The sequence below is a fragment of the Gossypium arboreum genome, chromosome 11 (genome assembly GCF_025698485.1).
Source record: "Gossypium arboreum isolate Shixiya-1 chromosome 11, ASM2569848v2, whole genome shotgun sequence".
NCBI classification, from domain to species: domain Eukaryota; kingdom Viridiplantae; phylum Streptophyta; class Magnoliopsida; order Malvales; family Malvaceae; genus Gossypium; species Gossypium arboreum.
In genome coordinates, this window is record NC_069080.1 from 116,783,204 (window position 1) to 116,802,231 (window position 19,028).

The 19,028-nt window shown below is 35.6% G+C and overlaps 1 protein-coding gene across 1 annotated transcript; it reads left to right on the plus strand.

Annotated features, from left to right (window-relative positions):
• Window positions 1-11,683: 11,683 nt before the first annotated feature.
• On the plus strand, window positions 11,684-12,541 carry LOC108471371 (ethylene-response factor C3-like). The gene has a single exon (XM_017773001.2). The coding sequence runs from the start codon at window positions 11,684-11,686 to the stop codon at window positions 12,365-12,367; it is 684 nt and encodes a 227-aa protein (XP_017628490.1). The 3' UTR covers window positions 12,368-12,541.
• The last annotated feature ends 6,487 nt before the right edge of the window (window positions 12,542-19,028 follow it).

Below are 19,028 nucleotides of genomic sequence, written 5' to 3' on the forward strand. Positions count from 1 at the left end.
GCGAGTTCCATGATCAGGAAGATCATGAGATTAAAAAATGTAGGGAATTCAGGGCTTTGTTACAAGGATTGATGGATAATAAGGAGCTGGAATTCTTCGAATATGTCAGGAGCCCAGAAGAAACAGATGTGTGTGCCTCTGAAGAGGGGTCGATGAAAGATGTTTACAAGGTCAACCACCCAGTGGCTATCATATCACGTCTGAGAATGAATGAAGCCGGGGCACAAGTTGCGCCAAAGGTCGTAATCTAGAAGCCCGTTGCTTTCCCTTACAAGGATAGCAAAAGGGTATCGTGGAACTATAGCTGCAATGTGACATTCTCGGGAGAGGAAACCCTGATTAATGCATCAGAAGAAGTTCAAGATGAGGGTTTTTATACGCACAGCGGAAGGCGTTATACCCCAAATACAAAAGTCGAGCAAGTTAAAGAAAAATCATTAGCAATTGAGCAAAAGAAAGAGAAGCCGGCGGGGCCTGAACCAACTGTCAATAAATCAGTGACTGAAAAAAAAGCAAAGGAATTCTTAAAATTCCTAAAGCACAGTGAATATAGTGTCGTAGAACAGTTGCATAAATAGCCAGCTCGTATATCGGTACTGGCCTTACTCTTAAGCTCTGAAACCCATCACAGCGCATTAATGAAAGTGCTGAATGAAACTTATGTTCCTAACGATATCTCTGTAAACAAACTGGACCACTTAGTCAACAATATAAGTGCCGACAACTTCATATTCTTCAATAACGATGAGGTACCGCCAGGGGGCCGAGGATCAACTAAAGCTTTGCACATCACGACTCACTGTAAAGGGTACACATTACCGAGGTTATTGATTGACAATGGGTCTGCACTGAATGTCCTACCCCTATCTACGCTGAGTAGGTTGCCAGTGGATAGTTCCCATATGAAGACATGCCAAAGTGTAGTGAGAGCATTTGATGGCACGAAAAGGAAGGTAATGGGGAGAATTGAAATACCTCTTTTAATCGAGCTGAGCACGTATGAGGTAGATTTTCTGGTCATGGACATTAAGGCTTCGTATAATTGCCTATTGGGGAGGCCATAGATACACTCAGCAGGGGTAGTCCTTTCATCACTGCACCAGAAGTTGAAATTGGTAACCGAAGGTCAGTTAGTAACGATCAATGCTGAAGAAGATATCATCGCAGCAATAACCAATGACGTTCTATATCTAGAGGCAAATGACGAAGCAATCGAGTACTCTTTTCGATCTTCGGAGTTCGTGAACGCGACATTCATTACTGAAGGAAATAGGATTCCAATGCCCAGGTTATCTGAGACTACAAGAATGGGACTACGACTAACTGTTGGAAAAGGGGCCCTACCCGGAAAATGACTCGGGAGATACCTCCAGGGAAGGATTAATACACCAATGGTGAAAGACAAACAAAACCGTTTTGGGTTAGGATTTAAGCCAGACACGAAACAAAGAAAGAAAGAGCTAGAAAAGAAGCAAGAAAGAAGGAGAGCGCGATTGAGCGGGGGAGAAATCGAATGGAAACCAATGATCTTCCCCCATGTATCGAAGACTTTTGTGTCTGGAGGGGTCATTCACTCCGAGCGGAAGACGTCGGGAAAAGAAATCATGAAAGGAATGATGGAGAGTTTGGACATCAACGCCACATATGAAGAAGGAATTGGGGTAGGAGATTTGTCGGGCATTTGCCTGTATGAGTAGGAAGTGTTCGAATAATTGAATCATGAAGAGATTCCTGTAGTTTTAGAACTAACTCGAGTAATGTCCAAAACACACTTATTGCTCTAGGCCTAGGAGTAATAAGTGTCCTTTTTTGAAATAGGCTTATGTTCGAAATCGTTATTTCAATGAAATGCATCCTTTTGACTTATTCTGTGCAAATATTCTTTTATTCTTTCATTCATGATCATACCATACATATCATTGTTCTTAGATTCTCTTGTTCTTTGTATCTTCCTTCGCACCTACAACAGGTCTCCAGATATCAATGATGTGAGTGACGTTGCTACTAATTCAGAGTCTCCTTTTGAGTGGGATATGTGTCTAGAGGGATCTCAAGACTTTGAGGATGACAGAGACTGTAACTTATCCCCTGATTTGTTAAGGATGGTAGAACACGAGGAGAAACAGATTCTACCCCACAAAGAAACCGTAGAAGTCGTGAACTTGGGAGATGAACTAGAAAAGAAAGAAGTAAAGATCGGAGCTTGCATTACCACAGAGATAAAGCGGGACCTTATTGAGTTACTCCAAGAGTTCAAGGATGTCTTTGCATGGTTATATCAAGATATGCCTGGGCTAAGTACTGACATTGTGGTACACAGGCTCCCCATCAAAGAAGAATGCAAGCCAGTTCAGCAAAAGCTTCGAAGGATGCGACCCGATGTTTTGTTGAAAATAAAAGAGGAGGTCAAGAAGCAATTTGATGCTGGCTTCTTACAAGTAGTTAAGTACTCGAAATGGGTAGCCAACATCGTCCCCATCCCTAAAAAAGATGGAAAAGTATGGATGTGTGTAGACTACAGAGACTTCAACAAAGCTAGCCCGAAGGATAATTTCCCGTTGCCTCATATTGACACCTTAGTGGATAACACGGCAGGTTACTCACTTTTCTCCTTCATGGATGGTTTCTTAGGGTACAATCAGATCAAGATGCATCTTGAAGACATGAATAAAACCATATTCGTGACCATGTAGGGAACCTTTTGCTATAAGGTGATGCCGTTCGGATTGAAAAATGCGGGAGCTACATATCAGAGAGGCATGGTAACGCTATTCCATGATATGATGCATAAAGAAATTGAAGTCTACGTCGACGACATGATCGCCAAATCTCGGACTGAAGAAGAGCATGTGCAAGTCTTGAGGAAATTATTTTTGAGGTTGAAGAAATTCCAGTTGAAACTCAATCCAGCAAAATGTACCTTCGGGGCCAAGTCAGGAAAACTGTTAGGATTCGTGGTTATTGAAAAAGGGATTGAGATTGACACAGATAAAGTCAAAGCCATACAAGAGTTATCTCTACCACGTACTCAGAAGGAAGTTCGGGGATTCTAAGGAAGATTAAATTACATCGCTCGGTTTATTTCACAACTAACCGAGAAATGTGACCCCATATTCCGTCTCCTTAAGAAACACAACCCTGGTGTTTGGGACGAGAAATGCCAGAAGACTTTCGACAAAGTTAAGCAATATTTGTCTAATGCCCCAGTGTTGACACCACCTAGTCCAGATAAGCCACTGATACTGTATTTGACGGTATTTGAAAATTTTATGGGATGCGTGCTTGGACAACACGATGAATCAGGAAGGAAAGAAAGAGCGGTATATTAACTCAGTAAAAAGTTTACTGAGTGTGAGACGAGATACTTGTTCATTGAAAAGTTGTGTTGTGCCTTAATCTGGACAACCCGAAGACTGAGACAATACATGTTGTATCACGTAACTTGGCTAATCTCTAAAATGGACCCTCTGAAGCACTTGATGGAGTCGACTGCCTTGAACGGGAGAATGGCCCGATGGCAAATTCTACTTTCTAAATTCGATATAGTCTACGTGAACCAGAAGCCCGTAAAAGAGAGTGCGATAGCAGATTTCCTAGCCAGCAGAGCCCTAGAGGACTACGAGCCTCTAAACTTTGACTTTCCAAATAAAGATCTAATGTACATAACAACTACTGAAGAAAACCCTCAAGAAGGTCATCCTTGGAAGCTAAACTTTGACGGAGCATCAAATGCTGTGGGTAACGGAATCGGGGCAGTCCTGGTATCCCTGAGCGGAGATCATTATCCATTCACTAGTAAATTGGATTTTGACTGCACGAACAATATGGCAGAATACGAAGCATGCATCATGGGAATACGCGCGGCCATAGAACGTAAAATCAAGGTGTTAGAGGTGTATGGAGATTCTGTCCTAGTGATTTATCAATTCAAAGGTGAATGGGAGACCAGAGACCCCAAGTTGATCAATTATCGAAGACTGATCCTTGAATTAATTAAAGAGTTTAATGATATTGTCTTCTACTACCTCCCGCGAGAGGAAAATCAGATGGCTGATGCCCTAGCAACTTTAGCTTCTATGATTAAGGTAAACCAACTAGAGGATGTGAAACCAATCTAAATGAGCATTTACGAGGCCCCGACTCATTGTTACAACCTCGAAGAAGAAAAAAAAATGATGATCACCCTTGGTACCACGATATCCTGCGATATGTGAAGAATCGTGAGTACCCCGACCAAGCTACTGAGAACGACAAAAGAACATTGAGAAGACTGGCCCATGACTATGTCTTAGATGGGGAGATCCTATACAAAATAAGGAAGGATCAAGTACTGTTAAGATGTGTAGAGGCTATAGAGGCTAAGAAAATCTTAGAAGAAGTCCATGAGGGTGTCTGTGGGACACACGCTAATGGCTTTACAATGGCCAGGCAAATTATGAGGTTTGGTTATTATTGGTCCACCATGGAAGGAGACTATATTAACTATGCCAAAAGATGTCATAAATGCCAAATCTATGGGGACAAGATTAATGTGCCTCCTTCACCTCTGCATGTTATGACTTCTTCATAACCTTTCTCGATTGGGGCATGGATGTGATTGGGCCAATTTCGCCTAAAGCCTCAAATGGGCATCGATTCATCTTTGTGGTTATTGACTATTTCACCAAATGGGTGGAAGCCGCTTCATATGCTAATGTAACTAAATTGATAGTTAGCAAGTTCTTGAAAAAGGAAATCATCTGTCGATATGGAATGCCAGAAAGGATCATATCTGACAACGCATTGAATTTGAACAACAGTACGATAACGGATGTCTGCAGGTAGTTCAATATTAGACACCACAACTCGTCACCGTATCGCCCGAAGATGAACGGTGCAGTCGAAGCAGCCAATAAGAACATCAAGAAGATCGTGGGAAAGATGACAGAAACTTATAAAGATTGGCATGAAAAGCTACCATTCGCCCTCTATGCTTATCGAACGTCTGTCAGGACTTCTACCGGGGCAACGCCTTTCTCATTGATCTATGGAATAGAGGCGGTTTACTTATCGAAGTCGAGATTCCTTCCCTCAGAGTTTTGTCAGAAGTAAAGTTGGACGAAGCAGAATGGATCCAGTCCCGATATAATCAGTTGAATTTGATTGAAGAAAAGAGGCTAAGGGCTATTTGCCATGGTCAGATGTACCAAAAGTGAATGATGCGAGCTTTCAACAAAAAGGTTCTTTCTAGGGAATTCCACGAGGGAGACCTAGTATTGAAAAAGATCCTGCCTATACAAAAGGACTTCAGGGGGAAATGGATGCCGAATTGGGAAGAACCTTATGTGGTAAAGAAGGCCTTTTTTGGAGGAGCATTGATATTGGCCGAAATGGATGGCAAGACTTTACCCAATCCCGTGAATTCGGATTCGGTTAAGAAATACTTCACCTAAAAAAAAAGGAAAAAAAGAAAAGAAAAGGGAGAGGCCAGGGTGAAAACTCGCAAAGAGCACTTTGAGACCAAAGGGGTTTTGAATTGAAAACCTGTAAAAGAGCGATTCAAATATTGATTAAAGGTGGGGCATACGATACCTAAATTAATAAGGAGGAGAGACGTTACATCTTGGGGCATCTGCAAGGATACTCTAGATCCCCTAAACACACATCGAGCAAAAAGGGAATCCTCAAGAAGTTCGTACATAGAAGCTCATGCTACGATATCTAGGGCACCTATTTTCTTTCTATCCATTTTTTATTCCAGCAATATTTGTTGTCTGTGATTAATCTATTCCCTTCAAGTTTTGTTTTTGACAAATTTCATTCTTGTCATTGTTGTAATCATTTTCAAGCATTTTGCATTGAAATGATGATTAATGGACTAAAGTCATTTTTGCAAAAAGAGTTCTGCATATTACTCTAAAAGTCTCTAATAGTACAGGAACCTAAAACAGGGCTATTATTTAGAACTAACCAAACTTAAAGATTGGAAGCATTTGAGAAGAAAGAGTTTAAATCGGGACTACCTCTCCGGGTTTTCTGTTCAAAGAACTAAGCTGAACAAGAAGACAAAGTACCGTTTCAGTGAAAGAACCTTGATGAACAAAGAGCAATGACAACCAGAACATTAAAAAGGGATCCATTCTCACTCATGCATTTATTCGACATATTCATAACACATCTAGTTAGTAGCATTTGATTCATTTCGATCATCGCATCCTAATTATTTGACATAAGCATCACATTTAGTTAGGAGCATTTGATCATAGCGTCCTAATTATTTGGCATAAACATAGATGCATGAAACTGATTTTACAGATCATGTTCCTAAGAGGACGGTGCAGTGGAATTGGTGAATTCACAAACCTTATCTCCCTAAGCAGTAGGGTAGCAGACCGAATTGCAGATTTTATCTCCCTAAGCAGTAGCGGAGCAGATCGAAGACGGAGGGCCTTAACCCCCTAAGCAGTAGGGTAACAGGCTGAATTTATAGATCTTATCGCCCTAAGCAGTAGGGAAACAGATCAAAGACGAGCCTTAACCTCCTAAGCAGTAGGGTAATAGGCTGAAAATTATAGATCTTGTCTCCCTGAAGTTGCAGTGGAACAGATCGAATCCAACGAGTCTCATCTCCCTAAAGTTACAGTAGAGCAGACTGAATTTACAGATATTATCACCTTAAGCAGTAGGGAAACAGATCAAAGATGATGAGCTTTAACCCCCTAAGCAGTAGGGTAACAAGCCAAATTTACAGACCTTAAATCCCTAAGCAGTAGGGTAACAGGTTGAATGTACAGATCTAAATCGCCTAAGCAGTAGGAAAACAGATCAGATCTGAGGGGCCTTAAACCCCTAAGCAGTAGGGTAACAGGCTGAAAATCAAGTATCTCTTCCATGAAATGGCGTTGGAGCAGCTAAAAACCACAACAGATCTCCTTGAAGCTTCAGTGAAGTTGATTGAAGCCACTAGTTGCAGTGGAACAGACTGAAGATAGCAAATCTCATTTCCCTGAAGCTGCAGTGGAACAGATTAAAGCTATAAATAAACAGATCTTATCTCTCTGAAGTTGCAGGGGAGCAGATCAAAACAAACCTTACCTCCCTAAAGTTACAGTAGGGCAGATTGAAACAATAAATTCTATAACTTTGAAGTTGCAGTGGGTTAGAAGGAGGCTACTTGAAGAAAAGAAGCGCCAAGAGGAGTCAAAACTCAGTGGGTCCCGACAAATTTGGCCCTTTTTATAGTCTTTGCTCTATTATCGTTACATGACAATGAGTAAAGAGGGGCAGCTGTAAATGCCCAAATTATCGGGCCCAATACTTAAATAGAAACCCAAACAAATCAAAACCCATTTCCTAACCCCAAACCTAAATAAACCTAACCCTAAAACCCAATTACAAACCAACCCAAATAACCCAAGCCCAACTAAGCCTAAAACCCTAAATGCACCAAAAAAAAATTCAAACCCTAGGTGCGCCGCACCTAGGGCCTTCTGTTCGTCTGCCACCTCCTGCCTGCTGCAACACCGCCTCACCGTCGTCCAAGTTACGCCTCTGCAAGCATTAAACGAGAGTTGACATAAAGCAGAAATCAAAGCATGTAATGGCTATTTAAAGCCAAATCAAAAAACCATTTGTACATTTGAGATTTTGGTGAAATAATAAACAACATTAGATTTTAAAAAAAAACACAAGCAAAGACAGAGACTTTAGCAACATCAAAAGCAGGAAACAACCCAAGGAAGAAATCAAAATCAGAAATCGAAAGGTGTTCTAAATTTCCTAAGTTTCGAATCGGTTTCTTTCTTCCCTATTTTTTACCTTTTTTGTTTATATGGGTGTGCATATATAGATTAAAAACATAAGAAAAAATAATAAAAAAAGGAAGAAAAATCACTTTTTTTGAAACTCATGGTAGCCGGCACGGCAGCGCACGGCGGTCTGATGATCGGACGGTGACCGGCCTTGCTGCAAGAAATCGCCCCCCTCCCCTCTCTCTTTTTTTTTCCTCCCACCTGCACAAATGAAATTTTTTAAAGAAATTTTCCTTAAATAGTTAATCAAAACGACGTCGGTTTGGTCAGCCTCATTAAGGCCAAAAACGATGCCGTTTTATGTGACCCGTGCTGTGACTTTGTAAATGGGATATTTACGCTCGTAGTCCTTCCGTTTTTTGTGACTTTGCAATTAAGTTTTGATTCCTTTTAAATTCGCCTCGAATTTGTGCATGGTTTTCATTTTGGTCCTAGGCGGTGCTGCGCGTTTTAGAGAGAGGGATCATTGCCAGATTTGGTCCCTCCTTTTTGTTCATGCTTTCAAATCGGTCCCTTTCCTCTTTGTTTATTTTTAAATTGGCCCTGAATTCCTTTTTTTTTAAGTTCAATTTAGTCCCTAGTTTAGTTTTTTAGCTCCTTTATTATTAAATTAGATAATTTTATTATTTTCTTTTACTACTATTTATTATATTTTACTATTATAGTTATTTTTCTACTACTTTGTTATTATTGTACTATTATTATTATTGCCATTAAAATTATATTTCCTTTCTATACTTATTCAATTTGTTATATTATTTTCGTATTATTATCATTATTACTATTATTATATTTACTATTATTACTATTATTATTATATATTAGTGTATATCTTTATATATATATATACTTACATATAGCATTGTTTTCTTTATTACTTTAATTTAATATTTTTATTATATTTGCCTTTTGCATTTATATATTATTATTATTATTATTATTATTATTATTATTATTATATAGTAGTGTATATTTTTATTACATACGTATGTATATATTTATATATAGTATTATTATTTACTTCACTCTAATATTATTATTATTATTATTATCATCATTTTGTAATTACTACTACCATTGTATTATGACTATTATTATATTTTCATCTTCTTATTACTCATCTATTATATTTCTTATTTATTTATATTTTCATTATTATACTACATCTATTATTTATTGGTATTTTGCTATTACTATTATTAGCATTAACATTTCTTATGTATTATGTTTTTTAATACTATATTTTTAATACCATACGTGTTGTGTATATTCTTAATACTATATTGTATATATATATATTTTTAATAACTACATTATGTATATATTTCATATATATAATTTATATATATATTTTAATATTATATTTTTATGTATATATTATGTATATATCTTTAATATTACGTATATATTTTAATACCATACATATCGTTATCATTTTATGCTATTATTATTTTAATTATCATTATAATTATCTTTTTCGTTATCATTTGCCATTTTTATTTTGCCATGTTTTATTCACTTTTATTTATTTATTAATTTACTTATGTGCTCGATCATTTTATTTTCCTCACGCATTTGTTTATGTTTACATGTTACTAACCGTGCTCTTCTGTTATCCTCTTTTATAATTGCTCATCATTGTCACCCATTATTATAAGTTATTATTGATACCATAATTTGCTTTTATATTTTACTATAAATCACATCATGTTCTTTTCGATACCTTAAAATAATTCTTTCATAAAAGTAATATTCCGTATTTGGTAATTCGAGACGATCGTGTCCTAACTTACTGGGTTTCGATTCTTCTTTTTACCTAAATAACGGAATATTCTTTAAAAAATCACAATACGAGTTTTGAAAAATGCTTATTCTCGGAGAAACGAGGTGTTATGCCCTAACTTACCGGGTATGACATTTTGTCACCTCGAAATAAGAATTTGTTTTAAAATAAAGGCGATATTCGATGTTTGAGAATTCGAGAAAACGTGCCCTAACTTACTGGGTTTCGATTTCTCTCGTTTACTCTAAATAATCGAATACCCTTCTAATAAATTAAAATACGTAAATTTTATATAAAAGGCAAGCTCGCTCTCGAAAATTCAAGATGTCGTGTCCTAACTTACTGGATGTGACATTTCATATTTTGAGACGAGAAGGTCTTTAACACTTAAGCTTTTTTTTATAAAGAAGGATCGTATTTCAAAAGTCTTTCAAGTTTTCAATCTTCGACATTAAGGCACTAATTAATCAACTAGGTACCAATTTTGGGCGTATCGAGGGTGCTAACCCTTCCTCATGCATAACCGACTCACGAACTCATTTTCTGATTTTTCGTAGACCAAAAAAAATTATTATCGTTTTAGTAAATCTTAACTTTTAGTGATTAATTTAAGGTGACCCGATCACACCTCATCAAAAAGGATTGGTGGCGACTCCTCTATTCGTTTTCATTTTCAAAATCTAAGTCGATTCCCGTTTTCAAAAAAATGGTTACGACAGTTATTATTCTAAATTGTTCCATAAAGAATCATTGTAAAAGTGTTTTATTATTATTATTTATTTATGGAATTTGATACTCTTGATATGCTTCACTCATTACTCAATGGATTTTAAAGAGAGTGGCATAGTTACAAGCCTTGAAGCTTTCTTTTAATTTATCATAAGTTTATTTTTATTCCCCCACACAAGCAGTTACATAAAATGAGATATTGTGACTTCTTACCCGAATGCAACATTACATTACGTTGCCGAAACAACTCAAACTATTTTAAATCATTTTTTATACAATGCCTAGAACTATCCATAGCCTCTTCTCAACTTTTAAATAAGTGAATAATGCGCTTCAGTGCATTTGCAACAATACTGATATCAATTGAGCTAAAACTCAATCTGCGACTATTTTAAATCATTACAACAATAATATTGTCATTTAATCATATTAAAAACCATGCGTACTCAGTTTCCTGAACAAACATGATTAGTCCATAACAAATAATCAAACAGAAAATGTCTTGTCACATGGTACAACCCTTCCGTGTCACATGACGAATTTAATGGTAAATTAACAGTGTCAAAAGACGAGGGCTTAATTGATTGCTTAAATTCGATTAATAGCTTAATTGAGTGCTTAAACTTGATTGAGGACTAATTGAGTGTTGTTTTCGATTGAGAGTTTAATTGATTAGAATTATTTTCAAGGGCTGCATAAAATAAAATCAACTTAATATTTTCTACATTAAATGATAAATAGCTAGCTACTTAGTTTATTAACACTTTTTATTGACAATTTTATATTAAATAAAGAATTAAAATAATTATCAAACTCATTTAAAATATTAAATAGTGAATTTTTAATAAAATAAAATTTTTCAAAATTTATCAAACACATTCTCAATTAATAAATAAATTCGAATATATATATATATATATATATATATATATATATATATATATATATATATATACACAACCAATTCATGTTGATCCATCTATCTAAGCAAAGGTGTAATCACTGTAATTAAGTGTTGTAATTAAATGAAATATAATCTGGTAAGTGAAATCATGAAGGTGATGAAGTGAGAATGGATTTTTAACTTGACCAGGCCGCCATGCCATGCCCCACCCCACCCCACCAAAAGTTCCTTTGACTCACGTGCATTAACGTCCATGGATGGTTTCCACTAACGACCAAATAATGATGTGTTTGACACTTAATATTTGTTCATGTAATTTTACCCTCTTTTGAGAATATTTGAATGATGCTAGCCCTTTCCCTCCCCTCCCTCCATCACTATAAATAGCCCTAACCTTCAAATTTCATTTCAGTTGCTTCTTATGACCAAACACAGCTTGTTCAAATATTATTTATTATACTGCTTTGATCTCCATACATGGGTTCTTCTTTTTTTCAATACCCAAATCTCCATTTCTCCTCTGAATCATCTTCTTCCCACATTTCTCAAGAAAATTTCTCACCTCACTCTTCATTCAGATATGCCCAAAAGCAGGCTCTTCCTTTCAATGAAAATGATTCTCAAGAAATGCTTCTTTTTGGAGTCCTGAATCAAGCCACAGAAGCACACTCCTTTGACACCACATCTGTCACTAGTTTCAGAAATGATCATGAAGACAACTCCGAGCCTGTTGAAGAGGAGACGGCAAAGGAGATTTCTTACAGAGGAGTTAGGAAGAGGCCATGGGGGAAATATGCAGCTGAGATAAGGGACTCAACGAGGAATGGTGTTAGAGTTTGGCTTGGAACCTTTGACACAGCAGAGTCTGCAGCTTTAGCCTACGATCAAGCTGCATTGGCAATGCGAGGTCCAATGGCCATACTCAATTTCCCGATGGATAAGGTCTACGAATCACTTCAAGAAATGAAATATGGGTTCGAAGAAGGCTGCTCGCCTGTTTTGACTATGAAAAAGAAGTACTCCATGAAAACCAGACGATCGGGCAAAAAGAAGATGATAAAGAAAGATGAGAAGGAAAATAGACTGGTGTTGGAAGATTTAGGATCAGATTATTTGGAGGAACTTCTAAGTTTATCTGAGACTGCAACTCCTTATTGGTGAATAATTGAGTTAATCCACCAATATTTTACTTTTTCAGATTTGGGTTGGGATGGTGGGGAAGAAAGGACCATTTCTTTTTGGGGGATATTGTGTGTTTGAATTTGTAAATCTCTAGGTGATATTTAGAATCAAAGTTCTGTGCTATATGCATAATTTCAGTCAAACTAATTGAATTTTAGTTTTAGGAGAATAACATATTCTTATTTTAGTTATTTTGGCAAGCTATAAATTATTATTGGAATTAAAATAAATGATTTTTAATATTTAACTGTTATAATAATAATAAAAAGAATTATTAATTTGTGTCGTTTAAGTCCATATTGGCATCACTTATTTCAAAATTAAATAGCCTTTCCTTATTATTTGTTATATCTATTTTAAAATCAGAAAGATTTAATAAAATAAAATTCAAGTTATATTATTAAAAACCTTAAAAACAAGTATGACTTAAGTTACTACTTTAGTTTTTGTTCCAGCTAAAACATATACTTGAATATAACATTGCATCCGCTATTTATATTCTAAATAACCACTATTCCTATATAGTGCTTAACATTAATTTTATTTTTAATTTTTGTTAATTAGGACATTTTATTAAGAACACAGACTAAATACAAGTGCAAAAATGAATGCATTGACTTTCAAACAATAACTTACTTAATTGTATTTTTCATTAAAATATCATATATACCAATAATATTACCAGAATTTTAATCAGCTTCTCATTGAGCAGTGTATGCGAAGGCAATTTGGCAACTATTTTGAAGTGGCTAAGGACAAGAAAGAGGCAGCGCTGTTTATATGATTTTCTCATTTTTGTCTTTCAAAGGGCGGTGGGGTGCTGCCAATGCTGAATTAATATCAATGGGTAAAATATCATTAACTTTCTTACCTTACACCTTACATTTTTCCAATTCTATTTAAAAAATAGTAACTTAGTTCATTTATATTAAATTAAAAAGTAAATTAATATTTTCATTAAAAATTATTTATTTTACTGTTAAAAATTGACCTTTATACGTTAGAACAATGTGCACATGACATGCAATGTGTAACTGTTTGATTATTTTGTTAACCATGTCAGTTTTTAACAATAGAAGTGGATGAATAGAAAGAACTTGTTTACTCTTTAATCTAGCGTACCAGAATTAATTTGTCTTTTTTTTGAGTGAATGAGACAAAATGAAATCTAACTCTTAATACAAGAGTTTCCATGATACTTTTACCCATTGTCAAAATTTTATAACAATTTTTTATACAATATTAAGGGTCGAGATGAAATCTTACAGTTTGAATTTATGTTAAATGAGTGCTTGATAAAAATTTTAACTACCGTCAAAGGTGAATACAAGGAGGAGGGAGTGGGCAAGAGCCCTATCCCCCAAAATGAGAAATTGCAATTTTAATTATTTATAAGTAATTAAATTATAAATTAATATAATATAAAATTATATTTTACCTCCCAATGAAAAAAATATATTTAATCTCTTAAAATATAATAAAATCATAAATTAATACATAATAAATTTTATATTTTAACATCTCAAAAATTTATAATGAATTTTAACCTAAAAAGATTTTCTAAATACACGTCTAACCAGTGTTTCATATAAATCTAACACAAATTTTACAATTATATGAAAGCATTGAGTTAAATCTGGCAGGTCCAATTACAATGTTTGGTCTGTTTGAGCAGATAAAATATTTGCTGATAATTTAATCCAAAAGCGAAATATCTATTGAATATTGTAGATGGGTTAATTCATGATTTAATTAAACAAATTTACTAGGTCGTTTGAATAAGAGTGACAGTCATTTTAAGTTTCTGAAACCTTGTTAAAACATGTGGCCCTTGTTTTTTCTGGTAATTACGTCATTTAATTTGAATTAAAATTAGTGGACGAGATTTTATTTCCTTTTGTTTTGTAGTCATAAAATTTTTCATTCAATTTTGATAATTGTACCGTCCAACCTATTAAAACCAACCAATGCTTCGTAGACTATACTACTCAGTATGATCCTTCCAATTTAAAGACCAAAATTTGAGAATTCAATATCTAAAATATATAAAAATAATTTCATGTTAAGTTTTCTGGACGGTGTTATGGGAAGATCAATTAAGAAGGTCCGTCGCAGGTCGGTGAGGCCTCTTAATCTGGATCTGGATTATCCCGTTGTGGATGAGAGAGGTACGAAATTCGATGGTGAGGAAGTGACCTCTTGAAAGGACAAATTTGTTGGAAATCAATCAGGTGGAGCTAAACCATAGGAGGATGAGTTTGAACTTTTAGATGGAGATGCTACCAAGGAGATTATGGATGGCATTTCGTCCATTACTTTTTCTGACAGAGTACATCGGTAAATTGCTAAAAGGATGTCCCAAACGGTGCTGGTTAAACTGATTGGGAGGAAGATTTCTTATCTGACTACGACTAATAAACTGCAAGCAATATGGAGCCTAGTTGCACTAAAGAACAATTATTTTTCGGTTAAATTCTAAGAGGATGAGGATTACCTGGCTACTCTATCTGGTGGCCTTTGGACAATATTCGGGCACAACCTCATGGTGAGACCTTGGACATCGTTGCAGCCTCAAAATCTGTTGGTTTGGATTAGACGTCCTAGACTGCCTGAGGGCATGTATTCTAAGAGCTTTTTGAAATTCATTAGTGAGGTTATCAGACCAGAGGAAAAGGTGGATAGGAATATCAAAAATAATTCCAGAGGTCAGTTTGCTCGTTTGGCTATTTATATTGATCTAGGGAAATCGTTGGTGTCGAAGTTAAAGATTGATGGGAGAATTCAACGGGTTGAGTATGAAGCTCTTTTGGTGGTGTAACACCCCTAACTTGTAATCGTCAATGGATTAGGGTTACAAGGCATTACTAGACAGACAGAACATTTCAGACCAATTCAGAATCACAGATATCATATAACATCAATACATAAGCAATCATCAGCAATTCATCTCTTAAGATGGTCTACGAGACCTAAAACATACTTTTAAGAAACAGTCAGAACTAAACTGAACACATTCATAAATTTCAGAACTCAGAAAATATTTCACTTCTGTTGAGGTCACACGCCCGTGTGACCAGGCTGTGTGCCTCACACGGGTATCAGACACACCCATGTGAACCAGTCGTGCCAAAACAAGTCACCCATATTGATTTTCTCCCACGGCCAATAGACACGCATGTGTGCTATGGCTGTGTGATACTTAGCTAGCTATTGACTTGAGCCCACGGTTATATGACACGCCCATGTGTCTTAACCATGTGATCTTAAGAGGTTACTGCTTTACATACACGGCCACAAGGCACGTCTGTGCTCCCTGACCGTGTGGCACAATGCAGGCTTGGTTTAAGCCAACATGCACCCCTTTTTGGGTTATTCCTACAAGCAATATTTAACAACATTCATGCCACAATTATCAGCCAATTCCATGTTTAAAATGACCAAAATCATATTAGAACATAAAACATTTCAAGCATACACCATTTGACATCACAAACCAAATACCAAAATTATGCATAAACATATCATTTGCTAGCCAACGTTCATGGCATAATATATATACAAATCAAAACTTTATACATAGACATTCTAGCTTATATATGACATACTTTAAAAAATATTTACACTTTCAAAAGTACCAAAATGAGTTCGATAGTGTGGTGACAATCCTCGACTATCCCCGAGCCTTCAGTAGCTACGATAACTGTAAAACAGACAGAAATCACACAGAGTAAGCTACAAAGAGCTTAGTAAGCCAAATACAATTAGTCTAACTACTAAAGCATATTAAGTACAAATCAACAGTAAGGATTCATAGTCATTTCACAGAATACTTCATAAGCCTAACCATGCTCGTTTGTTTGCATACATGTCATGCTTCAATTCCAAATTCCATACATACTTCACAGAAACAGAGTCTTTCATATTCAGAAATTTAGTACGATACAAACATACCTGTATAGATTATACATTTCATATATTCATTTCCATAACTTGTACTCTATCATCAGATGGTTCAGAAACGACTCAGATACTCATAACTGGGTACAATGCCGACGTCCCAAACGTGGTCTTATATGTAATTCAGTATCGATGCCTCTGTCCCAGACAGGGTCTTACACGAAATTAGATACGATGCCGATGTCTCAGACATGGTCTTACACGTAATTCTCAAATCGAGGCCTATGTCCTAGACACAGTTTTACACGATATCTCAGATCAATGTCAACGTTCCTTTAGAATCATACAGATATTTTCAGATACTAGTATATTATAGGAATTTACTCGGAATCCATTCATCAGGCTCTCAAGGCCATCCAATACAGATTATAACTAGTATATAGAACATTCAATCAATTTAGTCTGTAATAGTAATTTGACTTGCCTTGTACGGATTTCGGACAGAAACGAGTTGAGTATTCAACTATTTTGGACTTCCCTTGATCTAAGTCCGATTTTCTTTGTTATTGATCTAATACAATTCAAATTCAACCATTCAACCATTCATTTCATTCAAAATAATCCATAAACACATATTTAAGGCACTTTGCATTTTAACCCTTACATTTTCACACTTTGACAATTTAGTCTATTTTTCACAAAATCACAAATATGCAAAATTCACCAAGACTATAGCTTAGTCGAATATACATAGCTTTCATACAAGCCCAAATAACATATTTAATTCATAATTTAGTTATTCAAAACCTCATTTTCACAAATTAGCCAAATAGCTCTATTCCATCAAAAATTCAAGAACAAAATATGATAATCTCACATATATCTTTCATAATCCATATAAAATCATCACAAAGCTCATATAGTCATCAATGGAACATTTCATAATCTTCAACAGAAACAGAAATTCAAGCATGGGTTTTGAAGAACACGAAGCAACGGTCACAGAAACGTAGAAATTATTAAAAACAGACGAAAATTCAAACCTTAATCAAGGATTAAGCTAGCCGAAACCTAGCTTGATCTTTTCTATTCTTTTTCTTTCAAATAATCGGCCAAAAAAGGTGAAAATGTATGGCCATTTTATGTTTTCTTTATTATAAAACATATTATTAGACAAATGACTATTTTACCCTTAATTATTTCACTTTAAAATCCACCAAATAATGTCCATATTTGTCCACCATTAAAACAAATGGTAAATTTGACATGCAAAGACCCTTATTTTAAAAGCCAAGGCCAATTAACCCCATTAACAATTAGCATACAACTTCTGCATTTTACGCGATTAAGTCCTTTTTGTAAAATTGAGCACAGAAACAGACAAATTAAATAACAGAAACTTCACAGATAAAAATTCACATATCACAGAAACAGAAAATAATATTAAAATATTTTTTAGAATCGGTTACGTGGTCTTGAAACCACTATTCTGGCTAGGGTCTAAACCGGACTGTTACAGGTGGGCTGTTTCAAATGTGGTTATTTTGGGCACAACCGCGACAACTGCTTGTTCAAGTTTGGCAAAGGGAGTTCACTAGTGATTGGAGGGGAACAAATACTCTCAAGAGAGACAGATGTGTAGTGGAAAGTGGAGGAAGAACAATTTAGATCATGGATGCTTGTTGAGCACAAGAATAGAAGGAAAACTCGATTAGTTATGAAACCCAGTAGTGCCACAAACAAAGATGTGGCAGCGATTCTAGATTCGAAGTGCTTAATAAAAATCACGGGGAGAAAATTAGAATGAATTCTGGCAGATTAAATGGAGTTAATGAAAGTGTGAATTTAGAAGAGGAAGAATTAGGGATTGCTAGCACATTTAAGAAATCAGATAAGGTAGGGGTGGCTACTAAACCGAAAGGTAAAAGGAATAGTTTTTCGAAAGCTAAAGGTAAGGGGGTTTTAATAGGTTGTAGACTGAAGCTCAATTCTAATATCCTTAAGCCTTCTAATAAAATGGGTTCTACCTCATCTGGGCAATAAAATAACCCTTTTGATGATGGGTCACGTGTGGGGCCAATTTTCTTAGACAGGGACTTGGATTCTTTCCAATTTCAATCAATAGGGTCTATTTTAAGTTCTAAGAAGAACGTTGCCATCAAATTTGTGAATAAAGTAGTTTATTTGATGGGAACATAGGCACAAAACAGGAATTCTATCACAAATGTGAATCGTAATTCGAGGGGAAAATTTTGGTCAAAGACTGATAGAAGTGATTAACAAAGCTTCTGATAGGAAGAAGGACTTGTACAGACTATCTGTCTTGTTGATGATTCCTTAGCCTTACCGATAGTAGTGGCCATTAAGGAAATTATGCAGGGGCTGTCCAAGGAGGTTGGGGAGGACACTGTTATGATTGGAGGACTTTTAGAGGTGCTTGGGCTGGAGATTGAGTCTTTTGTGGATGTCGTGGCTTCTTGAGAAGATAGGTTTTTTTTTTTGCAATTTCTTGTTTGTGGATGATGATTCCAGATTTGCGGTTATTTTTTTAGAATGTTCAAGGGTGTGGTCACCTCCATTTTCATATGTTTTTGAACTATTATAAAGAGGTCTGACCAAATATTATTATTCTTTTTGAATCTAGGATGAGCAAATGTAGAGTGGGCTCAATCATCGCAAAGTTAGGTTTCAACAATTCTTTCAGAGTGGAAGCTATTGGTTTCATGGGAGTTTTCTGGATACT